Below are 26,755 nucleotides of genomic sequence, written 5' to 3' on the forward strand. Positions count from 1 at the left end.
CAACCCAACTTCAAATTGGTATGTTTTCATTAATATCTAACATAAGATTTTAAACTGTTTTAGTTTTTTAGCTCAATGCCTGTTTCCCAATATCTACTAAGATTCTCAGTGACCACCCACCACCAAAAAAAAAAAAAAAGGTCAGGTTACACAGAAAACCAGACTTAAACATAAAGAGAGGCACCTTCAACTTTCATATAGTTTGTCAAGTTTTTTAGGTGGGAATACAAAGAAGTAACTCATTGTGATTAAGAGGTATGATTAATCATTCCTAGTAAAATTGTGGTTATTTTTTGCTTTGCTCATAAGAACAAAAACTTTCCATCTCTCACTTAATTCCGAAATACATGAGAAGAAGAATGAAGAAGAAGTCATTACACTTACCTAGTTACCCAAACTTGGGCATGCAGGCCTCTTTATCCTTGTCAAAGTCAGGCTTTTAATGTCCAAGTTCTGTTAAAAACTACACTTTGCTCTTTCATCTCCACTTCCCTGTTCATGTCCAAATTTCTATCACATCAACCTGGGATCACACTCTCCAAACTGATCACTCCCTTCATGTAAGGTCATAGTGCTGCTCCCCAAATTATTTTAATAAAACCCAAAGGTGATCGTAATATTACCCTTGTTAGATACTTTCAGTGAGTTCAATGAATTCCACATGTCTTAGCCTGGCAGAGAAAGGCCTTTCAACTTGGCACTACCCTCGATCCCACAACTCCCTTCCTTGCAGCCCTCCCCCTCCAGCCATGCTCTGCTTCTAGAGGAGCTTTTCCCTTGCCTGGATCTCATTCCTCTTCTCCTTCATCTGTATATACCCAATTCAAACAGCAGTTACTCTGTATCCTTCTTGAACCATCCTCAGCAGAGTTCTTCTGAATTCCATTGGTCTTAGTTCAAATTCTATTATTTAGTTCTCTTTTTCTATACTATGATACTCATTTACTCCACTGGACTGAGTTTCTAGTTCATATTTGAATTTCTGATGCCTGCTGCAGAGCCTGAAATTTGTACAAATGCCATAAAGTATTATCTACTTTTTTAATACTTGCTTTAATTTAATCAAATCATTTATGACATAACACCAAGGAATTTCCATTACTTTTCACAAAAATTAAATAAAGATTTTAAAAGGGCTCTGGCAGGGGTGGCGGTGATAATAACTGCAATGGCAAATAGTTATTGAGCCATTATATTGTCAGGCATGGCTATAAATTTTCACTTGGGTCATCTCATTTTATACTCATAACAATGCTATGAAACCTGTTAATTCTTATCTGCATTTTCATCCGGGTGAAGAAACTAAAGCAGAAAACTGCTGACAGGTCTAAGATCAGCTGCACCGCAGAATGCCTGTTCTTAACCACTAGTGCCTACGCACAGATCAGGAACATGCAAAGACCTCGGGTCAGATAAATATTTAATATATTAATCCTGTTTAAATAGAAAGAAATATAAATTTTGAGATCAAAATATTATACCAAGAATAAAATAATCAAGTAAGGGTCTTTAGTTGTCAGGACCACTTATTCAGAAGCAAGTGGGAATAAAACTCTTCATAGCAGATTCTAGAATTCATTTTCATTTCATTTCATCCTTTCAGCTTTTCAGTGCATGAAGTACAAAGGCAGAGCCCTTCGTGAAACTATATCACAAAATCCACTGTGAGACAAATGAACTGACACTTTTTTGTTCACACATAGTAGTAAATCATCACTAACAAATCACTGTGATAAGAAGGAAAAGAAAACAAGTGATCTTTCAGTCTAAATAGTTCATAATAAATTCTGTTCTGGAGGTACTGGGTCAATCTTCCTGGAACTTTAACAAATTAAATAGATAACTCCCACTCAGTCTTTCCCTACATTCTTTAAGGCAGTACCAGTCTTAGGTTAAGTGATGTAAGGACTGTAACCAAGGCAATTTGTCTACTTTGGTCTGGGATATAATCAAATCGTAAATTACTTAAAACATCTACACAACCTCAATAAATACAGTAACATTTTTAACGAAGACCAGAAGTAGATCCTGCTGCTTTTTTCTAGGAAACAATAATGAATTGTAGTTTTGTTAGGGTACCTTAAAGCAATTCTAATTATCCTTTTTCTTAATGACCACTGGTAGTTGTGAAGGTGGAAGTGGTAATAAAAACTACACCTCAACTACTATTTGTTAGGGGCTTTCCTGGTAGCTCAGCTGGTAAGACATCTGCCTGCAGTACAGGAACCCGGGTTCAAGTTCTGGGTCGGGAAGATCCCCTGGAGTAGGACATGGAAACCCACTCCAGTATTCTTGCCTGGAGAATCCCATGGACAGAGGAGCATCATGGGCTACAAGTCCATAGGGTCACAAAAATAGAGCCAGACACAACTAAAGCGACTTAGTACGCACGCACACCATTTGTTAAGACATGAATACTTACCAAGCACAATACATACATCACCTGATTGAATTTTCAAGACAACTGATGGGAAAGTGTTATTACTCCTATTTCACAAATAAAGACACTGAGACTTGGAGAGATTAAGTAATTTGTCTAAGACTATCTTGTGGGCAATCTGCCAAAAGCCGACAGAGCTGATTTGAATCTTGGCCTTTCTAACTCCAAATCCTGAGCTTAAGTACAAAAATCACTATTTTTTCCTCTAAAATGAGACTCTGAAGATAAGTAATAATTTAAATGAGTCATATTTCTCATCTGTAACTTCTGTAGAACAATAGATTTTCATCTGAAAGACTGTCTATTTGTTACCAGCCAGGAATTCCTCCTTCCTAGACAAACCTGAGACTGATTATAAGAAACCTGAGTGTCTGCTAACCACCTGCACTACACAGAAAGCCCTGAGGTGATCATTCATGCATACAAGAGGACCCTCAAAAGTATGGGGCATAAGTCAAGGAAACATCCAGGGTCCTGATGTAAAATAGTTCTCTTACAATGTTTTAGGAAGAGGAAAGAAAATGTTTTAAAAGAAACAACGAAATGCAAATGAACAAGTTAATTCTCAAAGTAGAAAGATCTTTATTCAAAACAAGTAGGTTTATCACTAGTACTGAAAATTATTAACTATATTATATAGAAGATTCCATATATTTATGCAGTGTCCAGGGGTAATATAATGAAGCAAAAACTGCAATAAATCTTTTTTTTCCCCCAAATCACTAAATTCCTCAATTCCTAGTGGAAAACCTCTGTATTACTTTCAAATTACTCCAAAATTTGGGGGCTGGAAATAACAAACATTTATCATCTTATAGCTTTCTATGGGTCAGGCAGGTGGGAGTGGCTTATCTAGGTGGGCTGGCTCAGAGACTCTTGCAAGGTTGCAGTCAGGGGTCAACTAAGGCTGTAGTCACTCAAGGCTTGACTGGGGAAGATCCACTTTTAAGCTCTCTCACACTGGCACCTATGACATGGCAGCAAGTTTTCCCCAGGCCAAGCAAACCACAGAGAGTGAGCATACCCAAGATGGAGGCTGAAGTCTTTAATCTTCGAAGGGATGTACCATCACATCTGCCATGTTACATTCCTTGGCAGCTATTGACCAGGACCAGCCCACACTCAAGGGAAGGGGAACACAAAGGATTATGAATTCTAGGAGTGGGATCAATGGGGGCCATCTTGACAGCCTCTATTCTGTTTTGATTTTAAATGCTAAGACTAAGTGATCTGTAATGACAGACTTTACAAAGGGAGGGGATATAAATGTGCTTATCTACCACCCTTGCCTTTATTTTTTTCCACTTCAAATATTTAAGTCTCTATTCACCCCAATGGGCAGAGTAAACAAAACTTTGCTCTTTCCTTATAAATGCTCTCATTTTATTCCCCTCAGTTTAACAGTTCACTCAGTCAAGATCAGGGAACAATCTTTCAGAAGACACAGGAGAATGATTTTGTCTCTCATCTTATTCTCTAACCATCTCAACATATATACACACTTGTGTACACACATACATACATACTTGTTTTAGAACACAGTCACAAACCAGAATACAAACTATCAGGTTTGACTAGCAAGAAATTTCTAGAAATACATTTAAAAGAAAAATTTCACAATTTTTATAATATGTCATAGTCCTCCTTAATGAACAGAGGATAAAACTGGAAAAAGATTGATATAAACCTTATTTTATTATATAACTTTTCTGGTGATGAAAAGGAAAAAATATATAGTACTTCTTTGTGATATCAGAATGTAAATTACTTGATTCAAATTAGGTATATTTATAGGCAGCAGTTCATAACTAACTTTTCAGTACTGTATACTTATTCAAAACCTAATGTATCCTCACAATATTATTGGAGACAAAATAATTTAGTTGTTTTTTCTAAGATTGCACTTATTTTAGGTAAGTAAATTATAAAAAGAAATGTATTGCATCTGTTCAGTTTATGCTGGTTCCTTATAAACATTTTTCAAATTGACTACTATCAAATTATTTCTAAACTCTTACGTAAAGGCAGTCACCTGAGCTGTTCACCAATTCTCTTCTGTGAATTCTATTCAAAAAGAGCCTCCTCCTAACTCTGTTACTTTGAGAAAGACAATGCAGACTATATAAGTGTCACAGGCTACAGCTGCCGATGAAATGATTTCTTAATTAGGATTGGCTGAGCTCTGGCTCAGTGGAAAGACTTTGTAATGCATGTGCTTTTATACACAGGCCTCAGAAACTCCCAATTATCAGCTGTAAAAGGTATTTTTAAAATGTGATTCCAAAAGGCATCTGTAAGAGTCTCCTAAAAGAATCTAGATCATGACAAACAATTCTAATTTGGTCTTGTGTCACTAACTCCACAGCTGGCTCAAAGAGTGGATTCCACAGATATTGCTATTTATTGAGAAGCCTTTTTAAAGACTATACATACCTAAACTTGAATATTGCCATCATTTTTCACCAGGGCTACAGTATTTCTTTAGGAGTATAATTGAGGAGTAAGGATGACTATACAATTAAGTGATGTCTTGCCATTGACTGTCTACCTAATCAGAGCACATGCAGAAAAGAGAACAGTACAGGCATGTTTTCAGAGACAGAATGAAGGGAAAGGCCTGTGGCACTGGCTTGAAAGAGCTGTTAGAGCAGGCTGCCCAGGCAAGCACAAGCATCCAAGGGAATCTGGAGAGGAAAAGCCCGATGAGGAGAAGGCACAGAAAATCTGGGGTAAAAGGTGTCAAAAGACCATCTTTTTATTTTCCACTTTGCCCAGGATTGGCATTCAGGTGTATTTAGAGCAAAAGTAAAGTTTTAAAGCACCGGTAGAGTTGTTAGAAACTTTGAAAGGAAGGGAGAGATGCAGGAACCCTACTGCCAGATGCCTTATGCTTATGTACTTATTGTCTAAACTTTTCACACCATCCATTGCTCTGGAAAAAAAGAATTATGTTTATATGATGTGCTATATAAACTTAAGTGCTTTAATTAATTTTTGACCTATCACTTATTTTTGATTTATTAGGGAAGTGGTGTGGATTCACATGCTTTTTGTTCTATATTTAAACTACAGCCCAAGGACTCCCTCACTACAAAAGGTAGTGGGGTTCAGGGGAAATAGACAACTTTCAAAACATACATACACCACCTTTTTGCACTAGAATCAAATTTCAGTTGCAGAGTAATTTAATTTTCCTTTATATTGATGAAACAATAAGCAAATAAATCAAAATTAGATTTGATTAGGTTAGAAAGGGGGCTGTTCTCAAGTGATCAGTGATGTCAGGGAAGCTACAGTGTCCAGATTCTTTCTTATGTACAGAAGGCTAGGAGGGTAATTCAGAATAAGAAAAGTCTCTCAGTCCTTTTCCATAGCTTTCACTGTGGGAGGCCAAGAAGACTTACATCCTAGCAATAGAGGGAGTATAAGTTATGATCTGTTGCCTAACAAACCACCATTAAACAGAGTGGCTTAAAATAGCAACAATTTAGTTTGCAGTTTCTGCAGTTTAGCAGAAGCAAACTGCAGAAGCATGAGCAGGGTTCAGCTGCTCATGGGCTGGGTTCGGCTTGGGCTGGGTTCAGCTGATGACTCTTCTGGTCTGAGCTGGGCTCACTGCATTGGTAGTCACCTTTCAGGTAAGCTAGGGACAACTAGTTCAGGGGAGCCTCATCTGGGCTGTTTCATCTTTTCTATATAGTCTCTTGTTCTCCAGTGGGCTGAGCTAGGCTAATTCACATGGTAGTACTAGGGTTCCAAAAAAGAGATGCAAACAAGCCGTATGAAGTCCACGGTCACAGCACATACAATACCACTTCTACCACTGTCTACCAGCAGCCTAGATTCCAAGGAAAATAGACTCCATTTCTTAATGGGAGGTGCTAAAAAGAACTATATCCATTTTTGCAACTTACCGCAAAAACTCTAAGGAAGATTACATTCAGGAAAACATAACTGTTTCCTACACTGGACCAGAGTACCTGGCAATGTTACATCAAGTGCCCCGACTAGAGACCCAATAATATAGCTCTGAAATCTTTCCCACAGTGACTAGCATACAGCATGTACTCAACCAACTGCTAGCAACAGTTACTTATCAATTTTTATTTTTATAATAAAATATAAAAATAACTTTCAAATTTTAAAAAAGGAAAAAATGAAATCCAGTGATTTAATACATCCCATTTATTAAAGTTTAAATATTTGTGTCCAACAAAGCATCAAGTATCAATAATTTTTCTGAACCTGTTAAGTCATAAAATCCTTGATGATATAATACGGGTACCTGTTAAATGGTTTAAAAATCTATGCAGAATTTTCTTGTGTCTAAACTGGATTTCTTGATAATAATTATGGTACACCTATTTTTTGTCTGTGCAGGTACCATACTTTGTGCTTTAAAATGTTCATGTTAATTATTCTTTATACCCCTTATGAGATAGATGGTTGTAATGCATTTTCAGATAGAGATCCTGAGGATTAAAAGGCTAAGTAATTTTGCCAAATTCACACAGCCAGTAAGTGTCAGGGCTAAGAATTCAACTCAGAATTCTAAAGCTGATGAACTTTCTGCAATTCTGGATCTCCAAACATTTACTTATTGATGCTAAAGTCTAGATAACTAAATAAAACTCATCAGAGAACATGAATAATAACACTGATCAAGTACTGTTCTAAGCGTTTACATGTATCATTTTATGTTGTCTCACAATAACCCAATAAGGAGGTTTTATCCATGTTTTACAGTAAGTTTCCTAAAGCCAAGGAGGTTAAGAAACTTGTCTAAATTTCTAGGGGAGTGTCAAACCAGGATTCAAACTTATGTAAGTTCTGTTCTGCATCCTCTAAACTCCCTGTTCCAGGGAAGTGGGCAGCAGTGGTCCACTGAATGATTTCCATCCCCCAGCTTGATTTCATCTGATCCATGAGAAAAGTGCCAACAAATAGCATCTCAATTATTTTTACCTGTGATATCATAAAAGAAATATGGATACTGAGCCACTCATCTGTCTTGCCTCTCTCTACTGCTAATCTGCCTATTTCTCTTGGGAAATTTTTCTATTTTGCTACCAATGGCAGAGTATAACACACAGCATCATCTGAATATTTGTATAATCTACTTTCAATTTATTGCAGTATTGAAAAGGTTAGATTTTGTAATTCCTCTTAAAAACCTTTGGCAATTTGATCTTTTCCAGAGAAATGAGTTCTACATTTCTTCACATGGAGATCATATGACCTAGCTGGGATGAATCTAGAGAAGTCTGTTAGTCTCAAAACTAACAGAAAAGGGACTAGATCACCCTAAAAATCAAGTAAAGGGTACTTCAAGATTTTTTCAGAGCTTTTTCAGAAAGGTCAAAGACTATCCTGCTTTGAAGTATCAGCTGTCTATGAAACTGTGCAAAATATCTTCTCGGAACAGACTCTTGTTACAGGAAAGAACTTCAGAAAAGTATACTTCAACCCCCAAATTAAAAAAAAACAAAAAAACAAATTAATCCCACTATAGAATATGTAATAGTCTGAAGTAATGATCTGAATTCTTCATTCCCAGGTAGTAGTATTAAAAATCCACACCCTTGCCTCATAGTCATTAGACTGGAACTTTTCACCCCTTGAGTTTGAACTTGGACATGTGACTGCGGTGACACAAGCAGAGGCTTAAAATGTACTCCTGCCGTTGGACATGCCCACTATTCTCCAAACGTCTGCTTAAGATATCCAGTGAGCTAAGAAAGATGAGAGATATGGACAGCCAGTGTAGTCCCAACCCACAGCTTGCAGCCAAGCCCAGACTACCTCAGCTAGACTCCAGTGTGATGTTTTCTCTAAGTCAAGAGATGACATTAAATAAGAATCATGATTAGGCAAGAGATATAGATCCTCAGCAGTAGATTAGGTTTCCATACAAGCTCAGTGGCACACTTCGAAATTCAAACGTGTAATCTAGGAAAATCACAAATCATATACCTTAGCTTTATTCTAGAAGAGTCAATGCTGAGAATGTTAATGGTGAGAATGCCAAGGGTTTACTGATGTTTTGCAGCCATGTTTCTTTAGTTCAGATTATCTATTCTTCCAGGAAATCCTTCTTTGCCTACTTATCCTACAGGAGTTAATTTGACTGATGTTTCCTCCATAATGTTGTTCCCAATCCACCCAATTATATTGCTTCTGCTTCTGAAACCTCATAATACAGTAGTTGCCCCTTATCCACACTTGTGCTTTCTGCAGTTTCAGTTACTTATGGTTAACTATGATCCAAAAATATTAAATGGAAAATTTCAGAAGTAAACAATTCCTAAATTTTAACTGCATTCTGAGTAGTGTGATGAAATCTGGAGTCTGCTCTGTCCTGCTTTTAGTTACAAATCATCCTTTGACCAGTTTATTCAGCTAGTTAGTCACTTAGTAGCCAATTTCATTACCAGACTGATTGTTACAGTATCATTGCAGTGCTTGCGTTCCAAATAACCCTTATTTTTACTTAATAATGGCCCCAAACTGCAGAAATAGTGATGCTGGCAATTCAGATATGCCAAAGAGAAAACTTAAAGTGATTCCTTTAAGTGAAAGGAAAGGAAATTTCTCCACTTAGCAGCAAAAAAATTATATGCTGATGCTACTAAGATCTATGGTAGGAAGAAATCTTCTATTCATGAAATTGTGAAGAAGGAAAAACAAATTCATGTTAGTGTTGCTGTTGCACCTCAAACTGCAGAAATTATAGCCACACAGTGCATGCTAATTGCCTAGTTAAGATGGAAAAGGCATTAAACTCATGGGTGGGAGACATAAGCAGAAACATAGTCTAGTTGGTGGTAACGTGGCACCAGAAAACATGAAGCCCACATGAAGACTTCAGCAAGGGATCCCCTAAAATGACTTATACCATTTAGTGCTTCCCAGGTGGCACTAGTGGTAAACAACCTGCATGCCACTGCAGGAGACAAAAGAGACACGGGTTTGATCCCTGAGACGGGAAGATCCCCTGAAGAAGGACATGGCAACCCACTCCAGTATTCTTGCATGGAGAATCCCATGGACAGAGGAGCCTGGCAGCCTACAGTCCATAGGGTTGCAAAGAGTCGGATACGACTGAAGCAACTTAGCAAGCACGCATGCAAAGGATGGTTACAAATATTCGGGAATAGGTTTGGACAGAAAAATATAAAAATTACTGCAGAGACTGGGTCTGCCGTTGAATAAGCCACAGTTCCATTTTTGGTAGGAATCAGGAAGTTAATTAAGGAGAGAAACCACATCAACAAAACTTTTACTATAGTATATAGTTATGATTTTTCTATTTTTAGTTCTTGTTGTTAATCTCTTACTGTGCCTAATTTATAAATTAAATTTCATCATCAGTTCAGTTCAGTCGCTCAGTCATGTCCGACTCTTTGTGACCCCATGAATTGCAGCACGCCAGGTCTCCCTGTCCATCACCAACTCCCGGAGTTTACCCAAACTCATGTCCATCGAGTCGGTGATGCCATCCAGCCATCTCATCCTCTGTTGTCCCCTTCTCCTCCTGCCCCCAATCCCTCCCAGCATCAGGGTCTTTTCCAATGAGTCAACTCTTTGCATGAGGTGGCCAAAGTACTGGAGTTTCAGCTTCAGCATCAGTCATTCCAATGAACACCCAGGGCTGATCTCCTTTAGGATGGACTGGTTGGATCTTCTTGCAGTCCAAGGGACTCTCAAGAGTCTTCTCCAACACCACAGTCCAAAAGCATCAATTCTTCAGCACTCAGCTTTCTTCACAGTCCAACTCTCACATCCATACATGACCACAGGAAAAAACCATAGCCTTGACTAGATGGGACCTTTGTTGGCAAAGTAATGTCTCTGCTTTTGAATATGCTATCTAGGTTGGTCATAACTTTCCTTCCAAGGAGTAAGTGTCTTTTAATTTCATGGCTGCAGTCACCATCTGCAGTGATTTGGGAGCCCATAAAAATAAAGTCTGACACTGTTTCCACTGTTTCCCCATCTATTTACCATGAAGTGATGGGACCAGATGCCATGATCTTCGTTTTCTGAATGTTGAGCTTTAAGCCAACTTTTTCACTCTCCTCTCTCACTTTCATCAAGAGGTTTTTTAGTTCCTCTTCACTTTCTGCCATAAGGGTGGTGTCATCTGCATATCTGAGGTTATTGATATTTTTCCTGGCAATCTTGATTCCAGCTTGTGCTTCTTTCAGCCCAACGTTTCTCATGATGTACTCTGCATAGAAGTTAAATAAGCAGGGTGACAACATACAGCCTTGATTTACTCCTTTTCCTATTTAGAACCAATCTGTTGTTCCATGTCCAGTTCTAATGTTGCTTCCTAACCTGCATACATGTTTTTCAAGAGGCAGGTCAGGTGGTCTGGTATTCCCATCTCTTTCAGAATTTTCCAGTTTATTGTGATAGGCATGTGTATATAGGAAAAAACTGTATATATAGGGTTTGGTACTATCTGGGGTTTCAGGCATCCACTGGGGGTCTTGGAACATATTCTCCACTGATAAGGGTAGAGAATGGTAGTCGTAGTTGTCTGTATTCCTATTATTGCAGTGCTACAAAGTGTGCAGTCTGAAAACTTCTGGTTACCAGTTTGTGATGGAACATACAAAGAAACTGAAAGAAATTAGGAATTGTTAAGTACTTTGACAGTATGTCTGGTATATTTCTTAAATTGGCCTCATTTTTATCTTTTTTTTTTTTCTTTTAGTAACTCATTTTTATTGTGTTTTAAAAAGTATTGGCCTGGGACAGATTCGGAGTTTTGAAAAAATGGTTCCTCAACACAGATATTTTGAGCAACACTGTATAAAGCACTTATGTCATTCTATCCAGCACTGTAGTTAATTCACATCTTGCCCACAGGCTAGCCTGCCTACCTTCCTTCTTTGATCCACCAGAGATGACATCATGGAATTTTGGGGGATACAAGCTCAACAGATGATACTGATAGAAAAGGAATTTAGATTCTGTAGTTTTACATCTAAATTGAAAATTTAATATCCTCTATGAAAAACAAATGGTGACTTTGTTTTGTTTAACCCTCAATTATTTGTATTGTGTGCCAGTATCCCATAATGGAAATATATTCTTTACCTTTAGTTTGTGACTCATTCCATCAAGACTTCCATGATATTACACTCATAAAAAGAAAAATACACCTAATATTTGCATTGTCATTTTGCAATGAAACATGATATCACTTTATCTTTAAACAAAACAGGGGTAATAAGTTCATGGTGGCAACAGACATTAACAGACTCAGCACCAAGGCTAGGCTTTCAGCCTCTTTTTTTGCTAGGCTCACTGTTTTAGATACGAAGCTATGTAACCAACAGATGCCCTGTAACCCCTTCTTAAAATTTGTATGGTGGTCAGAATGTCACTGTGATAAAGACAGACTGAAGCATAGGTGATTTGAGGATGATCCGGCCTCATCCAGAGTTTAATTATATTTACATAGTGGTAGCCTGGCTGTTGCTTGGCAGATGTGCTCTTGGCAGTCCTCAAACTGCCTGGTTTCTCATACAGTCCCTCCCTCAAGTTATACTCAAACCCAAGCAGTCCTACATTCTTGACTAGCCAAGAATAAGAGAAACTGGCAATCCTAAACTATGCTTTTCTCCTTTGTTGAATATGACCAAAATAAAAGCAGTGATTCCTACAGTCAACCAATTTTTATAGCTAAATACTACAGAAATATGAAATACTTCCATAGCAGTCCCCAGATTATACCTAGTGAGTTTCTTTAGGTAGGTTCTTTCTTCTATCACCTTCTGTTCTTTCTTATAGTTTTTGTAACTGGCAATGAACAGTGATTATAATGGTTGAGAAGAAAAAAAAAAGAAAAATAGTTAAAAAGTCATTTTAGAATCACAGCTTGAACTTGCATTAGAAAATTATAGTCATGCATATTAATTCTTCTAATTTCCTATTATTTAAGTAGGGAGTTAGGTAGATCAGGTACTTGGAAAAAAAATAAGTGAAACTATTTTAAATATGACCACAGCTTTTTTATAGGAGAATCAAAGATTGGAGCTGGATAGCTGAAAAACATAACCTCTAAATTTAATCCTCTAATAACAGTGCTTAAGGTACATTTTAATCCATGGATTTTACTCAAAGATCAAATACAAATTTATCAATTATCAAATTAATTTTTCCTTAAAATCTTGAAAATTTGAGGTTCTAAAACTCATTTTCAATTTGGTTAATCTTTTCTCTATTTTCTTATCATTAAAAAAGTTATTTCATAATTTATATAATAATCTCTGAACATCACTACTTGGTAAAAAGCAAAATAATTTCCTGTATGTATTATATATCAATGATCTAATAAATGGATTTTTAAAAGTCCTTCTTTCAGGTACCATGACAGTAGTTACCAAACAAAAATTAGTAATGATTGTAAACAGGAAATGCAATACAGGAATGACCCTTGAAGCGCATTTGTAATCAGGAAAAAGACGGTTTGTGTATCTATAGGTGTAACACTGTAAATATTTTAGCTTTATCTGATTATGAGCTTCTTCACATTCTAATACATATAAGCTGCTTTCTCATTTTTCATTTGACATTACTTAAGACAAATAATCACTCCTAATTACAAAGCTTGCAAAGCCAGGAACAAATGCCAAGAATCACCACTAAAATAGGACATTCTGTGTTACAAATCTAGTGTACTCTTGACCTATAAAGAGTTTACTAAGGGATATAATCCCATTTGTACTTACTTTCTATCATTTATTTTGTCTTTTTTTTTTTTTCCTCTATCCTGTCTCTCAATAGTGTAAGTTCTGTAATACAAGGTATCTTTGTCTTTTTTTTCATACTATACCCCCAGGGTTTAGAAAAATGTTTTGCACATACACTACTCACATAGTTTTTAAATGATTCATCTTATTTTGGGAGAGATAACTTTTAGAGACAATAAAAGCTCCATTATTTTTCATTTTCCTGTAATTAAGTACCATCGAGAGTGATACACATCATGACTAGGCTTATTTGCCTCATGCTAATAAAGCAATTTATATGCCTTTGAAGCTGTAAACTAAAGAGTTAAATGAATTAAACTTAATGTTTTCAAATACGCCACAAATATTTAAAAGGCAAACTAATTAAGTAAAAACAAGTTGAAAAAGCAGCTAAGATCTATGAAAAAAATTTTCATTTTCTCATGGACTCCATACGAATATACAACATTTATATACAGGCCATGTCACTGAAAATCATATATATTTATATATTCTTGGCTTGCATGATTTTTAAGCACTGTGGAACATTATTATATTTGGTAAACTACTGATAATATTTTCCAAAGTCAAAAAGAGTAACTGGGTTTGAAGAAATCTTAGAAATCACTTGGCTCCCCTATTGATTTTTATAGATATGGAAATTGATATCCAGAGTGGCCAAGATCACAAAGACTACAGTGGACCCAGATCTGCTAATTCTCAGCCCAGAGCAAATTTAAAACACCATACTGATAAACAGACATGAGAAAGCTAATATACCACGGAAGATCTTTCTGTATACTACTGTGCTTTGCCTATACTGGGTACTTATTGATCTTTTCTAATTTCTGAACACACTGTAGTGATTTGGTGTGTAAAAAACATATTCAAATTAGCATGGGGCAAACTATATCCCTACTTCTGGCTTTCAGAAAAAGAACATAGGAAGTAATACTCTTTTACCAATTTATCATTTTCTTTCTACTAAATAGACCCCTCAGACTAACTCTGTGGTCCATGATGTTAATTCCAGGCTCACAAGACTGGTACCCTACTGGAGTTCAGTGAGTGCCTCGTTAAATAGTTCATTTTGGTGTTTCCTACTGCTTCTCAATAGATCTTCTTGTATGAACAATTCTCCTAACATTGAACTTTTTGTTTTTAACTGCTCTATTCTAAGCTGCATGATCTGCCATTCCAGTGGCACTTAGAGTACTTTGTTGCTAGGAGAAAAAGAGGTTTAGCCTACCATGTTATGTGTAAGGCTTACTATCAACTCTGGGGTTCAGCAGGTAGAACAGATTCTTCTACAGGCCAACCATGAGTACCTGTATACAATTCCAGATGTCACCAGTTGAAAGACAAAGAGCCAAAAGCAGGGTTGCTATTATTCAGAACCATATTAAGTAGCTAGAAAGCAGCACTATCACTGCTCCCGACAAAACCTGCGAATCCTAGAAGATATGGTCCAGAACATTATTGGAACTTATGGAATTTCTTTGACTGTAAAATCTCCCAGAAGTTACTTTCCATGATATTTGTACTTATTTAGACTTTGTTTCCATGCAAAAAATGTCAAAGGCAACTTACACTAAAGGCATACATATGACCATAGGTAAAGTATAAACAAACTATAGAAAACCAGTAGAGTGGTAATTTTATTGGAATAGAAACGATTTCTCCAATATAATTCCTTTAAACAAATAAAAATGCTTAAATGCATCTTAGGTTTTTTCTATTAGGGTACTTCATTCAACATATATGCAGTGATCAGAGCAAAAGTATCAGAGGACTCAGGCTAGGTGACATAATGGAAGTCACATGGATTATGAAGACCATGGTGCAAGATCATAGTTACATTCTGCCAGTTTCAGATCAACCTATCTAAGCCTTAGTTTTCTTATCCTCAAAATGAAGCTAGTCTGCTTCATAAATTGCTTTGAACAGAAAACAAAATAACTATACAAGTATAAATAGGATATGAATTTCCCTCAAGAAGCTTGCAATCTAGTTAAGAGAAAGACTATAATCTAGAGGGAGAAAGTAATGAGTTTGCTAAGAGTTATGATAAGATGCTTTGGGAATATAGAAGAAAGAGATTTTCCATCTAGCTGGTAATAAGATTACCTGGAGGGTGATGTGTGTGTTGGGGGGAAAGGGGGGCATGTAGAGTGAGGAGTGTGTCTTGGATTAGTAATATTTAGTATTATTGAAGGTGAGTTAGCAAAGTCAAGGAGAGAGGTGATGGTACACAGCTTGACAGCCAGTAGAGACATAAACCTCTAATTCAACTTCATAGGATAGGATTAAGGAACAAAATCAACAGAAAACCTACTACAGTTCTATTAAAACCAATATTCAAAGCAAGTTAGGAAAAGTGACTTTTCATATCTAATTAACGTAATGACTCACACTATGGCTTAAAAGAGATAAAAGCCCTGCTGAGGAACACTTTATTCTGTACTTGTTCTGAGAGAGTAACTGCCTCTAAGGTAAAGCCCTGGAAGCCCTCCCATTACCCCAAGTCTTGCCAATGATTCTCAGCAAGAATGGCTTCAAGCAGAGAATTCAAGTATAGATTTGAACCTCCAGGTCACCATTTACTTGTCTTTTCCACTTCAGTCAGGGACCACCCTAGGAGAAAAGGTTCATTCTAATTTCTAATGGAAATAATCTTTGTGGTTCAGTTATCTTTCCAACTGCAATCACATGGTTTCACTTTGATTTTTCGGCAATGACAGAAGCTTTCAGAACATGTTTGGATGCTGAGAAACGAGATGTTTTAGTGACTTTGTAATCTTTAAAATCTCATCTTTTTAAAATTAAAGAAACAAAGAAAAGGGTCCTACAGAAAAAATAAACAAGACATCAGGAAGGATCAAAAGATGGAGGTTAGAAAGGAGGCAAACAATGAATAAAGTGTAAAATTAAAAGCTCTATTGCAATTCCAGGCAGCATAAGGGAAATTACTATAGTTCTCTTTCTCTCTGGTATGTTTTTAAAGGGAAAAAAGTGATTCTCAGGGGAGCTGCTCCTAAGTTGCTTCAGTCGTGTCCAACTCTGTGCGACCCCATAGACGGCAGCTCACCAGGCTCCCCCATCCCTGGGATTCTCCAGGCAAGAACACTGGAGTGGGCTGCCATTTCCTTCTCCTCTCAGGGGAGAGTAACACAGAAAGGAAAGAGGAAAACAGCTGGCTGTGGGCCATGATTTAGCATTCACCATAAAATGAGACTCTGTTTCTGTTTCTCAAAGGTCATTGTTTTTTCCAAGCAGACACAGGCTCTACTTACATGAAGTCAATTATAATGAGGAGACACAAGACATAAGGAAGAGATCTAGACAAGTAACTCCAAAGAAAGGGCAAAGATGTAAAACTCAAATTCTACTCTAAAATATTATTAAAACAAAACTCTGTATAACCAAACTAGCTCTCACTTCCTAGCAACAGCTTACTTATCTCAAACAAAATACAATATAATAAAATCTAGTTATAAAAATTCCTTGCGTGATGGTGTATTTTAACTGGTAATTAATCCAAATTTATGCCAATGATAAGACACCCAAGTTCTCCTTTTAAAAACAAAGAATCTTATAATAACATCATCCACCTAGGTGGATGTGAAATGAAGATAACCCTCTAATTCTTTTTACATGAAATGTTAATGGGAAAGTAACATTTGTCATCTGCCTGGAGAAAATTTCTTATGAAAACAACAGTAAAAAGGTTTTAAAAGGAAAAAAATGCCATGCATCTTAAAACAGAAGTCAAATTTAGTTTTACTTAAATGGCTGTGTCTTTATTTCAACTTTCAGCTATGATTTTTAAAAGGTATATCCAAACTATCAGTTTTCTTGCATATCCAAGTCAAAAAGAAGGGAGACCTGAAAAGTATCCTAGATACCAAAACAGGGTAAGAAGACTCATAAGATCAAAGATGATCTTGTAATGTTTCCTTCTCATGTGTTAGAAAACAATTTCTAAAGGGAATGCAAGTTTCTTTTTGAAATTATGAAATGTATTCCTGGGACCTCTAAATTATTTGTACTGGGAAACACTATGTCAAATACATAGAACATTAATCTGTCAAGGATCCTACCTAGACACAGAGAGGGTATGTTGGCAATCAGATTGGACATCTTTGGGATCTTTTACTTTCCAATTTACTAGTTGAGGACTTTGCCCTGGGAATCACCAGTGATGACAAGGTAGTGAAACAGGATTTGTTACTGTCATGGTATTGTCTGTAAAAGTTTTAAATTTATGGAATCCTTTTTCTTCGGGTGGGGGGAAGGGAGGAGGAGGATTAGAGAGAAGGATAAGATTCTTGGTTGAAAAGATATCCTTTTAAAGTAAAGGGAAGATGCAAGAGAAAAATTACACCATATATCAAGACCATTATTTATGATAATCCACATTCTGAAACTAAGGAAACTGTGTATAAATAATGTCTGGATTTTTCCCTTGCTAGCACATATAATTCTTAACTCTGGACTTTCTCCCTCAGAATTACTTCTTGTCCCCAATAATTTCAAAATCACTTTTAAATGTTACTTTTTTTTTTCCCCTCCTTTTAAATAGAGGGTGTTTTTTTTTTGTTTGTTTTTGTTTTTTTTTTCTGGAGCAGTTTTAGGTTCACAGCAAAATTTAGCAGAAGATACAGCATTCCCATATATCTCCTATCCCCTTTCAGACCCCCCCCCACCCCCCCTTTATCAATATCCCACATCAGAGTGGTACATTTGCTATAACTGATGAACTTACACTGGCACATCATCATCCCTCAAAGTCCATAGTTTATCTTAGGGTGCACTCTTTGTGTTTATTCTGTGGGTTTTGACAAATATATGACAGGTATTCACAATTACAGTAGCACACAGAATGGTTTCACCCACTCATCCCTCCCTCCCAAAGGATCTGGGCATTTAAAAAGTCTTTTTTGAAGCACTATGTTTAAGCATAGACAAGATCCCCCCCAAAAAATTTTAGACAAGTACTAAATTACCCACTGTTTCCCACAAGAAAAACAAAATAAGCAAAGCGTTCATCAACAGAAGGCTAATTAAGGGGCAAACAAAATGCTTTCCTAGTAGCAAGCAAGATTAACAAAAAATCAATTTGCTTTTAGTGTCATCTAAAAGCAAAGCAAAGAATAAGAAACCAAACTATAAGACAATAGAATTCAATCACTGTACTCTCAGAATTTATGTTTTCCTGTTCTTGAATTCCCTTTTGGATGCTGAGTCTAGTCACAAAGGGCAAACATTTTTTTTTCCCCACTGCAGGCTTTTTATTTTTCAACAGCCTCCTAACCTAACCTAATATTTTGCACTTGCATATATTTTCAAAAATCCAACTGTGGGCATGAAACAGAACTAATGTTTAGGTCAGAAACCTTGCCTTAAGAAGATGAAGTAATGGCAATGTTGATAACCCACAATGAGCAAGAGAAGAAAATTAGGTTCTCTATTTTTTTCCCCCTTTACTCTCAGCAAAACTTCCTTCCTTATTTGATAAGGAGCAACATTTCCTTCTCCAAGGAGCAAATAGCTTAATCAATTCCCTGGAATGAGACGACCTTTCACACAGAACGTTACACTGGAATGTGACATCAGCATTCCCTCTGAGTCACAGTCTGGTCCCCACCCTTTTCTCCCAGGAAACGCGAGTCTCCTAAACTCACGGAGCGGCTCAGGTAGGGCCATGGGTCCTGACGCCCGGAGGGCAGCCAGTCAGGAAACGTCTCCTGGAGCTAAACCACCGCTGACAATCGTCCTTTGGGACTAGTTGCCAAAGAAGGAGAACATTTTCTTTGGAAGACGAATGCAGTGCTTTGGAAGTCAAGTAATGAATGACCAAAGAGAGGAAAAAAAAAAAAAAAAAAACCCCAAAACTTCACCTTTCACGCCATCACCAGCCGCTGCTGCGAAGGAAGGACGTTAAATCAACGCTCACTCTAGACAGCCTCTTGACTGCCAAGCTGGGAAGGGAGGAGGTCTGAGCTGTCAAAAGTCTCATCAGTGACCCCAAACCACAAAGGCTTAATAAAGTTCAGCTTCCTGAGACAGGAAGAAGTAGTGTCATGGTTTCGCCCGAACTCGCCCTAAGCTCATCCTTTCCTTCTAGGGAGGCACAGGCCCAGGCAAAACATCTTAAGGAAAAGTTTCAAACACCTCCAACCGTTGGACTTGGTTAGACAGGGAGAAATGTCCCGCGCCCGCCCTCGCGCGCGACTCTCAGTCGCTCCTGGGTTTCAGGAGTTAGTAGCCAGCAGACACCCCTCTACCCGAAGGACCGGGTACTGGGGCCCCGGGCGCCGGAGATCCCGACACCGCTCGTGCCTGACGGCCCTTGCGCCCCACCAGCCACTGGTAGCCAGGGGGCGGCGCCCCGCGCAGGTGAAGCGGCTGCTGCCAGCCACCCTACCTTCTTCACTTTGGCCTCCAAATCCATGTCTATGTGTCAGAGAGGGTTTCTCCTCCTGGCGGGGATATCACGCCCAGGATCGCCTGGCGTCTGGCACCGCTGCGGGTACTGGAGGAGATGTGCTGGGACACCGGCGCCACCGCCGCAGCCACTTGCCCGGCACGGTCAAACTTCCGCCGCCCCGTCGGCTGCAGCCGGCCTGCGGCGGGGACCGGGAACAAAGAGGGCCAAGCAGCCAATGGCAGCCGGGCCCCTCCGGGCAGCCGCCAATCACTGAGCGCCGCACGCACCTTCGCTGCCGAGCGCGGCGCCAGCAAGGTGAGGGGCGGGGCCGCGTTCGGGGCGGTACCCTGCGGAGCTCAATTGGGTAGCCGGGAGTTGGTCTCTGAGGCTCCGCTGGGCGTCCTCACTACCTCCTCCCAAAGAATTGGAGCCCAGGCTGCCTCCAGCTGAAACGAGGAAGAGCCTTTTCTATTCAGTCAGCTTGTACCTGTTTTGCTTGGGACTTTAAATATGAATTCAGAGCAAAGAAAAAGACAAGTTGTGGGGATTGTTAGGGATCTATAATTGCACTCTATGATTTCACTGTTGAGTTGTGGAAAAGGCGCTTGGCTAAATACTTTTCTCCAATATCCCAAGCACTGGCAGGAAACCTTATCTCAGACAGCCAATGAAGATGGTTATATGGGTTGTCTGAGGATTTGATAGTTCAAAAATGAGGATAATGTGAACCACTAAAGAGATGACTTACACCATTCCTTTGGAAGAAGAGGCTTGCCCGTTGTCCCTGTTGTGTGAAAAGATGTGAGGCTCCTCATGTGCCTCATGCTTATATGAAGCAGTATCATAGGCATAACAAGCAGCGCTTCAGCTCTAGATTTGGATCCATATCATGGCCTGGTTCAGGAGCAATTGCAATGAATACTATTGCCTTGGTGGACCTGAAAGGAATTCTAGGGATTATTGAGTATAACTTTCTCATTTTGCAGGGAACTGAGGACTCCAGAGGTATAGGGACCTGCCCAATTTCTTAGTCTCTTGGGAACAGAGCTAAAGCTCATGAGTCTTTAAGCAGTGTCTTCAGCTTGTTCGGGATGGAAAAAAACAACCTTTTGACTAATTAAAAGAGAGGAGTCCTTTTTTTTTTTCCCCTGTGTTAATGGTAATGATAGAAAATTATAATGATTAGTTAGCAAGTGACCACCTAATCTGCATCTACTTTTAAAAGGGAAAAAGTCCCAAATCATATAGCTATTTAGGTTCACATTTCTCTCCCCTTTGGTGGTGGTGGTGGTTTAGTCTCTCAGTCATGTTTGATTCTTGCAACCCCATGGACTGTAGCCTGCCAGGCTCCTCTGTCCATGGGATTCTCCAGGTAAGACTACTGGAGGGGGTTGCCATTTCCTTCTCCAGAGGATCTTCACAACCCAGTAATCGAACCCAGGTTTCCTGCACTGCAGACAGATTCTTTACCAACCAAGCTACAAGGGAAGCCCTCTCTCCCCTTTACCTTTTGAAATATGGTAACTGTAAAAAACCCAAATTCATTTTAGCTAACGTTTTCAACCCTTAGGACCTTCCCCTGGACAGTCCCCTGGTGTCCCCTGCCTTTTGTTTGTAGAAGAACATTTACTTCCTAGACTTTTCCCAAGTCCCCAAAAGCAAATTTAATCAGTTAAATGAGAAATTGCAAAAACAAAGGAAAACAGTCAAATGAAACTAAATAATAATAGTTTGGCTGTAAAGTAAAGCCAGGGGCCTTTAGTTTCTTCCTTCAGTGCTATAGATAGTATCCTGAGCCATATCCTTGTACTGGTTTTATAGAAACCAGCCCCCGCTCCAACCAGATGAACCACCAACATGTAGGCCCCAGACCAGTTGGAATTAAGAAGGTTGATGATTGGGATACCTGAAATAGCATGCTGTTACTTCACCACCGACAAGTCAGAGAATTGTGCACAAGCTGGTCAGGCACCCTACAACCCATACCCCAAATGCTGCCTTTAAAAACCCTCCCCTAAAAACCACTGGGGAGTTTTAGTGTTTTGAGCATTAGTTGCTTGTCCTCATTGCTTGATGCCTTCACAATAAACACTACAGTTTGCTTCACCACAACCTGGTGTCAGCAGCTTAGCTTTGTCTCGTATTGGATGAGCAGACCCAAATTCAGTTCAGTAACAAACAGAGCACTGATTTATGATGTGATGTTTTTCTTATTCTATTAATAAACTAAAAGTGGAATGACCAAGATGGTCATGAATTTTTCTTCTCACTTAGTTTAATTAAAACTTTTCCAAGCCATTTTCCCAAACCATGCTACAATGTTTGGGCTCCTGCAAAGTTTACCCAATGTAAACTCCAATGAATATGAGGTTTAGTTATGACAAGGCAATTTGGTCTCTTTCAGGGAGCTTAACAGATGGAAAATGTCCAGTGAAACAGTTTAAATAAGGCATCAAACAATGTTGTAACATAAATTTTGGGTTTATTTTGTGAAATTTGAGAGACAAACACTAAAGAAAATATCTGCTGCTGCTGCTGCTGCTAAGTCACTTCAGTCGTGTCCGACTCTGTGCGACCCCATAGACGGCAGCCCACCAGGCTATCCCGTCCCTGGGATTCTCCAGGCAAGAACACTTTGGAAACATTTTTTAGCATCCTATTTTGCCCTTCTCTCTCTCTTCCCTCCCAAACCTTCTAGCATCACTTTGTGTATCATTTGCTAGTTGAAATTAAGTGATATCTACCTGGAAACATTACTGTGCCAATTATATACAAGGTAACATTGAGGTAGATAAGTTTTAGGTTAGGAGGATTAGATTCCAATTTCTTATTAGCTGTTCAAGCGTTACACTAAAGAGATACTAAGGAATTAGAACTGGCACTGTTTGATGACAAGATGTAATTAATGACAGAAAAATGAGTAGAAGATAACACACATGTTGCTGGCTTGCTCATTTTTGTAGGTGGTTCTGGAAAAAGGAAAATATAGGCTATGTTTAGTTGTGTTTTCCTGGGAGTGGGATGAGGACAAAGGGTACAGTTTTTAATTCATTAGGTTTGAGGTTGGGATACTGAATATCCAAATATTAATCTTAGAGATGAGAACTGGAGTGGAATGGTGATTTAGGTGTCAATATCTTACATAGATAAATAATTGAAAGCCATAGATGGAAACGATCAGCATGGGATATAGCAAAATAAGAGAGAATATTAATGACCTCAATTGAGCAAAGTTGAGCAAGAAAAGCACAGAAAGGAAATAAAGGTTAGTTAGTAAGGAAAAAAAAAAATTAGAGTTCCCAACAACTTCTTAAGAGAAGAAATTCAAGAAGGAATTCATCAACAATGTCCAGCTATAGAAAAGGGTCAAATTCTCATTGAATTTAACAGAAAGTAAACATGGGGAGTAAAAGCTGTATCCCATGTCAAATAGGCTATAGGACAAACTGAGGCAGCAACATAGAGAGTTAAAGGAGTAACCAATGATTTTAAGAAAGTAGAAAATACTGGAATTGAGTGATTGACTTGAAGGGAGGAAGAATGAGCATTCCTAAGAGTCACTCTTAGGACTCTAATTTGGTGACTTGTACGGTGGCTGTAAATCTCTCCTTTCCCACCTTAAGATGAGTTTCATTTGCATGTAATGATTTTGCAAGGCCGATTGGATCTGAGTTTGGCAGTCAAAAGAGACGTCTGGGATGGAGATACAGATGACTGGTTATAAATACACAGGCACAAACATCTACATATACACATGTACATATAAACACACACACACTCAACATACCAGAACACTAGGAAAATGAAACACCAATAGGAAAGTTTTCTACACCAGGTAAGGTAAATTTCCAAGATAAAGATGACTGTACCTGTCTCCTCAATTATTAATGTAGCCCCAGGTGGCCTCTTTAGCAAATGTTCATAATTTATTAACACCTGTTGAGGATCTCCTGTGCTACTGACTAAGCTATTATTGCTCATTAGCAGCTTGTATGGATTACACATTTTTCTATGGGGAGACTAACATTTTTTCAGAGCAAATTGTTACCTGTAAAAAATTTTTTTAGTTGACCAAACACTGGTGTTCGGCTAGGGAAATAATGAATGATTCACATGATAAGTTTATATTAATTTTTTCTAACAGTAAACAATCATAATGTTATAGGAACAAAATAGAAAATAGAATGGTATATAGATTGTGCTCACAACTGTGCAAAAATATCATGCACAGAAAAGAAACACGAGGAAAATTCATAAAATGTTAGCAGAGGTTTGTCTCTGATTGATAGGTCCATGGGGATTCCTTCTTTCCTTTAAAAAATATTCCATGATGATCATGGCATATTTCTTAATGGAAAAACCTTATCTAAAAATATATTATTCAAAGCATTTTAGGAAGATGGGGCAGTGGCAGTATAATTTTTCAATCTGCCTGAAAAATCTACATTAAAAAGTCACACCAGTCAGAATGGCTGTAATCCAAAAGTCTACAAGTAATAAATGCTGGAGAGGGTGTGGAGAAAAGGGAACCCTCTTACACTGTTGGTGGGAATGCAAACTAGTACAGCCACTATGGAGAACAATGTGGAGATTCCTTAAAAAACTGGAAATAGAACTGCCTTATGATCCAGCAATCCCACTGCTGGGCATACACACTGAGGAAACCAGAAGGGAAAGAGACATGTGTACCCCAATGTTCATCGCAGCACTGTTTATAAAAGCCAGGACATGGAAGCAACCTAGATGTCCATCAGCAGATGAATGGATAAGAAAGCTGAGGTACATATACACAATGGACTATTACGCAGCCATTAAAAAGAATACATTTGAATCAGTTCTAATGAGGTGGATGAAACTGGAGCCTATTATACAGAGTGAAGTAAGCCAGAAAGAGAAACACCAATACAATATACTAACACATATATATGGAATTTAGAAAGATGGTAACAATAACCCTGTGTACGAGACAGCAAAAGAGACACTGATGTATAGAACAGTCTTATGGACTCTGTGGGAGAGGGAGAGGGTGGGAAGATTTGGGAGAATGGCATTGAAACATGTAAAATATCATGTATGAAACGAGTTGCCAGTCCAGGTTCGATGCACGATACTGGATGCCTGGGGCTAGCGCACTGGGATAACCCAGAGGGATGGTATGGGGAGGGAGGAGGGTGGAGGGTTCAGGATGGGGAACACATGTATACCTGTGGCGGATTCATTTTGATATTTGGCAAAACTAATACAATTATGTAAAGTTTAAAAATAAAATAAAAAAAAAAAAAACAAACTGATCAACTGGTTAGCAAAACCAAAAACCATGGACAGCCTTTACAATAAAACTGGCAAGGTATCTCCATAAATCCAAAAACACAACAGATAAGGACAAGCCAACAAGATCCACAAGACATGCATGTATAAAAAATTCTGTCAGGGGAGGGAGAGAAGCAATAAGTTGGTGTCTGACAGACACCAGGAAAATTCAAGATGTTCTCCTCCAGATATCCATTTTAAAACACTTCAGGCCAAATTTCAAACAGCAGCTGAAACAGTGAAATGTGACTGAAGGAGCTGAATTAATCTCACCCTGTGATATCTCATGACTCACCCACTAGGACTTCTTTCTAGGAGAGGGTCCCACAATAAGAAACTTTGTCAAGGGAAATCAGAAAAAGTAGGTTGGGGCAGAAGAGACAGTGGAAAGTGAAAGGCTAGAGGAGCTCTCTCCAATGTAGTAGGCAGTAACCACATGAAGTTATTTAAAATTTAATTAATTAGGTTAACTAAAATCCATTAAAACTTAGAATTTGACTTCTCAGTCATACTAGCCATATTTCAAGTGCTCAACAGCTGGAAAGGGAAATGGAGTCAGGAAATCTCCAAAATCTTGTTGTATTTGTTAGCGCTTCATAAAAACAAGGGAGGATGGAGCTCTCTGAAGTTGGACACAATTTTCTAAACTCTGTATCATTGTATAAGTTTAGGAAAATTAATGTCACATAATAGTGGGTAACAGTAAGTTATTAAGGTCAAATCCAATACAAACTTAAAAGAGAGCAAACAGAGCAGAATAACTTCCCTACAGAAAGATATGTCCACAAAACAGAGCAAAAGTGTATTACTTGAAAAATTAAAGACATCAAAAAGTTAATGCATGTCATGAAAGGATCACACAAATCAGAATTAGAAAAACTCATAACTGAGGTAATAGAATCCAGGAAAGAATTAGAAATGAAGAAAATAATATTACATAGATTAAGGCTAAACTAAAAAGAATACTATGGCAAAAAACTGATAATGCCTACAAACAATGGATAGTAAAAATTAATCTTTCTAAAAAATCGAAAAGTGATGACATACGTATACCTATGGCTGATTCATGCTGATGTGTAGGAAACACCAAAACGATATTGTAAAGCAATTATCCTTCAATTAAAAATAAATAAAAAAATTTTTAAGTAATAAAGACAAATATAAAGTATTCTAGAGAAAGTAGAAAATATTAAAAAGATGATGAGATCAAGTACATGGATGATAGACGTCTCTGAAGATGAAAACCAAAGGAACAAACACTAAAAAATGGTGACTCAAGAAAACTTTCCGAAATTAAAAAATGATATGAAACTAGATATTGAAAGATCATATTGCTTACCTGAGAATATATTGACTCAAAATAACCAACACAAGACATATTCTAGTAAAGTTACTGGACTTTGAAGAACAGGAAAGAAAATCCTTTGGGTATTCAGCTTTAGGAAGGGATGTGACTTCAAAGGGGAAGGCAATTATATTAACAATGCACTTTTGCTTTAGCAATTCTCTAGATCAGAAGAGGGTAGAGTAACATTATAAGCTATTCAAGAAAGACAATGTAAACCAAGGATTTTATATGAAGTAACTTTCAAGTTAAAGGGCAAAGACTTTTATACACATAGAATTTAGGAAATACAGTTCTCATGAGCCCTTCCTGAAGAAGCTTCACTTGGCTGTTTTCTCTGTATCTCTGTCTAAATCTCTCATCTCTTTCATGAAGACACCAGTCATTGGATTTAAGGCCAACCCTAATGAGGTATGGGGTTTCCCAGGTGGCACTAGTGGTAAAGAACCCACCTGCCAATGCAGGAGGCTTAAGAGACGTGGGTT

At 38.0% G+C, this 26,755-nt stretch overlaps 1 protein-coding gene across 1 annotated transcript in view; it reads right to left on the minus strand.

Moving 5' to 3' along the window:
* The window catches only part of TES (testin LIM domain protein), a 62,691-nt gene extending 42,834 nt beyond the window's left edge, over positions 1 to 19,857 (minus strand). Inside the window, exon 1 of the mRNA XM_006069682.4 lies at positions 19,613 to 19,857. Within this exon, the coding sequence (XP_006069744.1) occupies positions 19,613 to 19,639 (27 nt within the window). The 5' untranslated portion in view covers positions 19,640 to 19,857. The remainder of the gene's footprint in view (positions 1 to 19,612) is intronic.
* Positions 19,858 to 26,755: the final 6,898 nt, after the last annotated feature.

The sequence above is a fragment of the Bubalus bubalis genome, chromosome 8 (genome assembly GCF_019923935.1).
Source record: "Bubalus bubalis isolate 160015118507 breed Murrah chromosome 8, NDDB_SH_1, whole genome shotgun sequence".
Classification (NCBI taxonomy): Eukaryota; Metazoa; Chordata; class Mammalia; order Artiodactyla; family Bovidae; genus Bubalus; species Bubalus bubalis.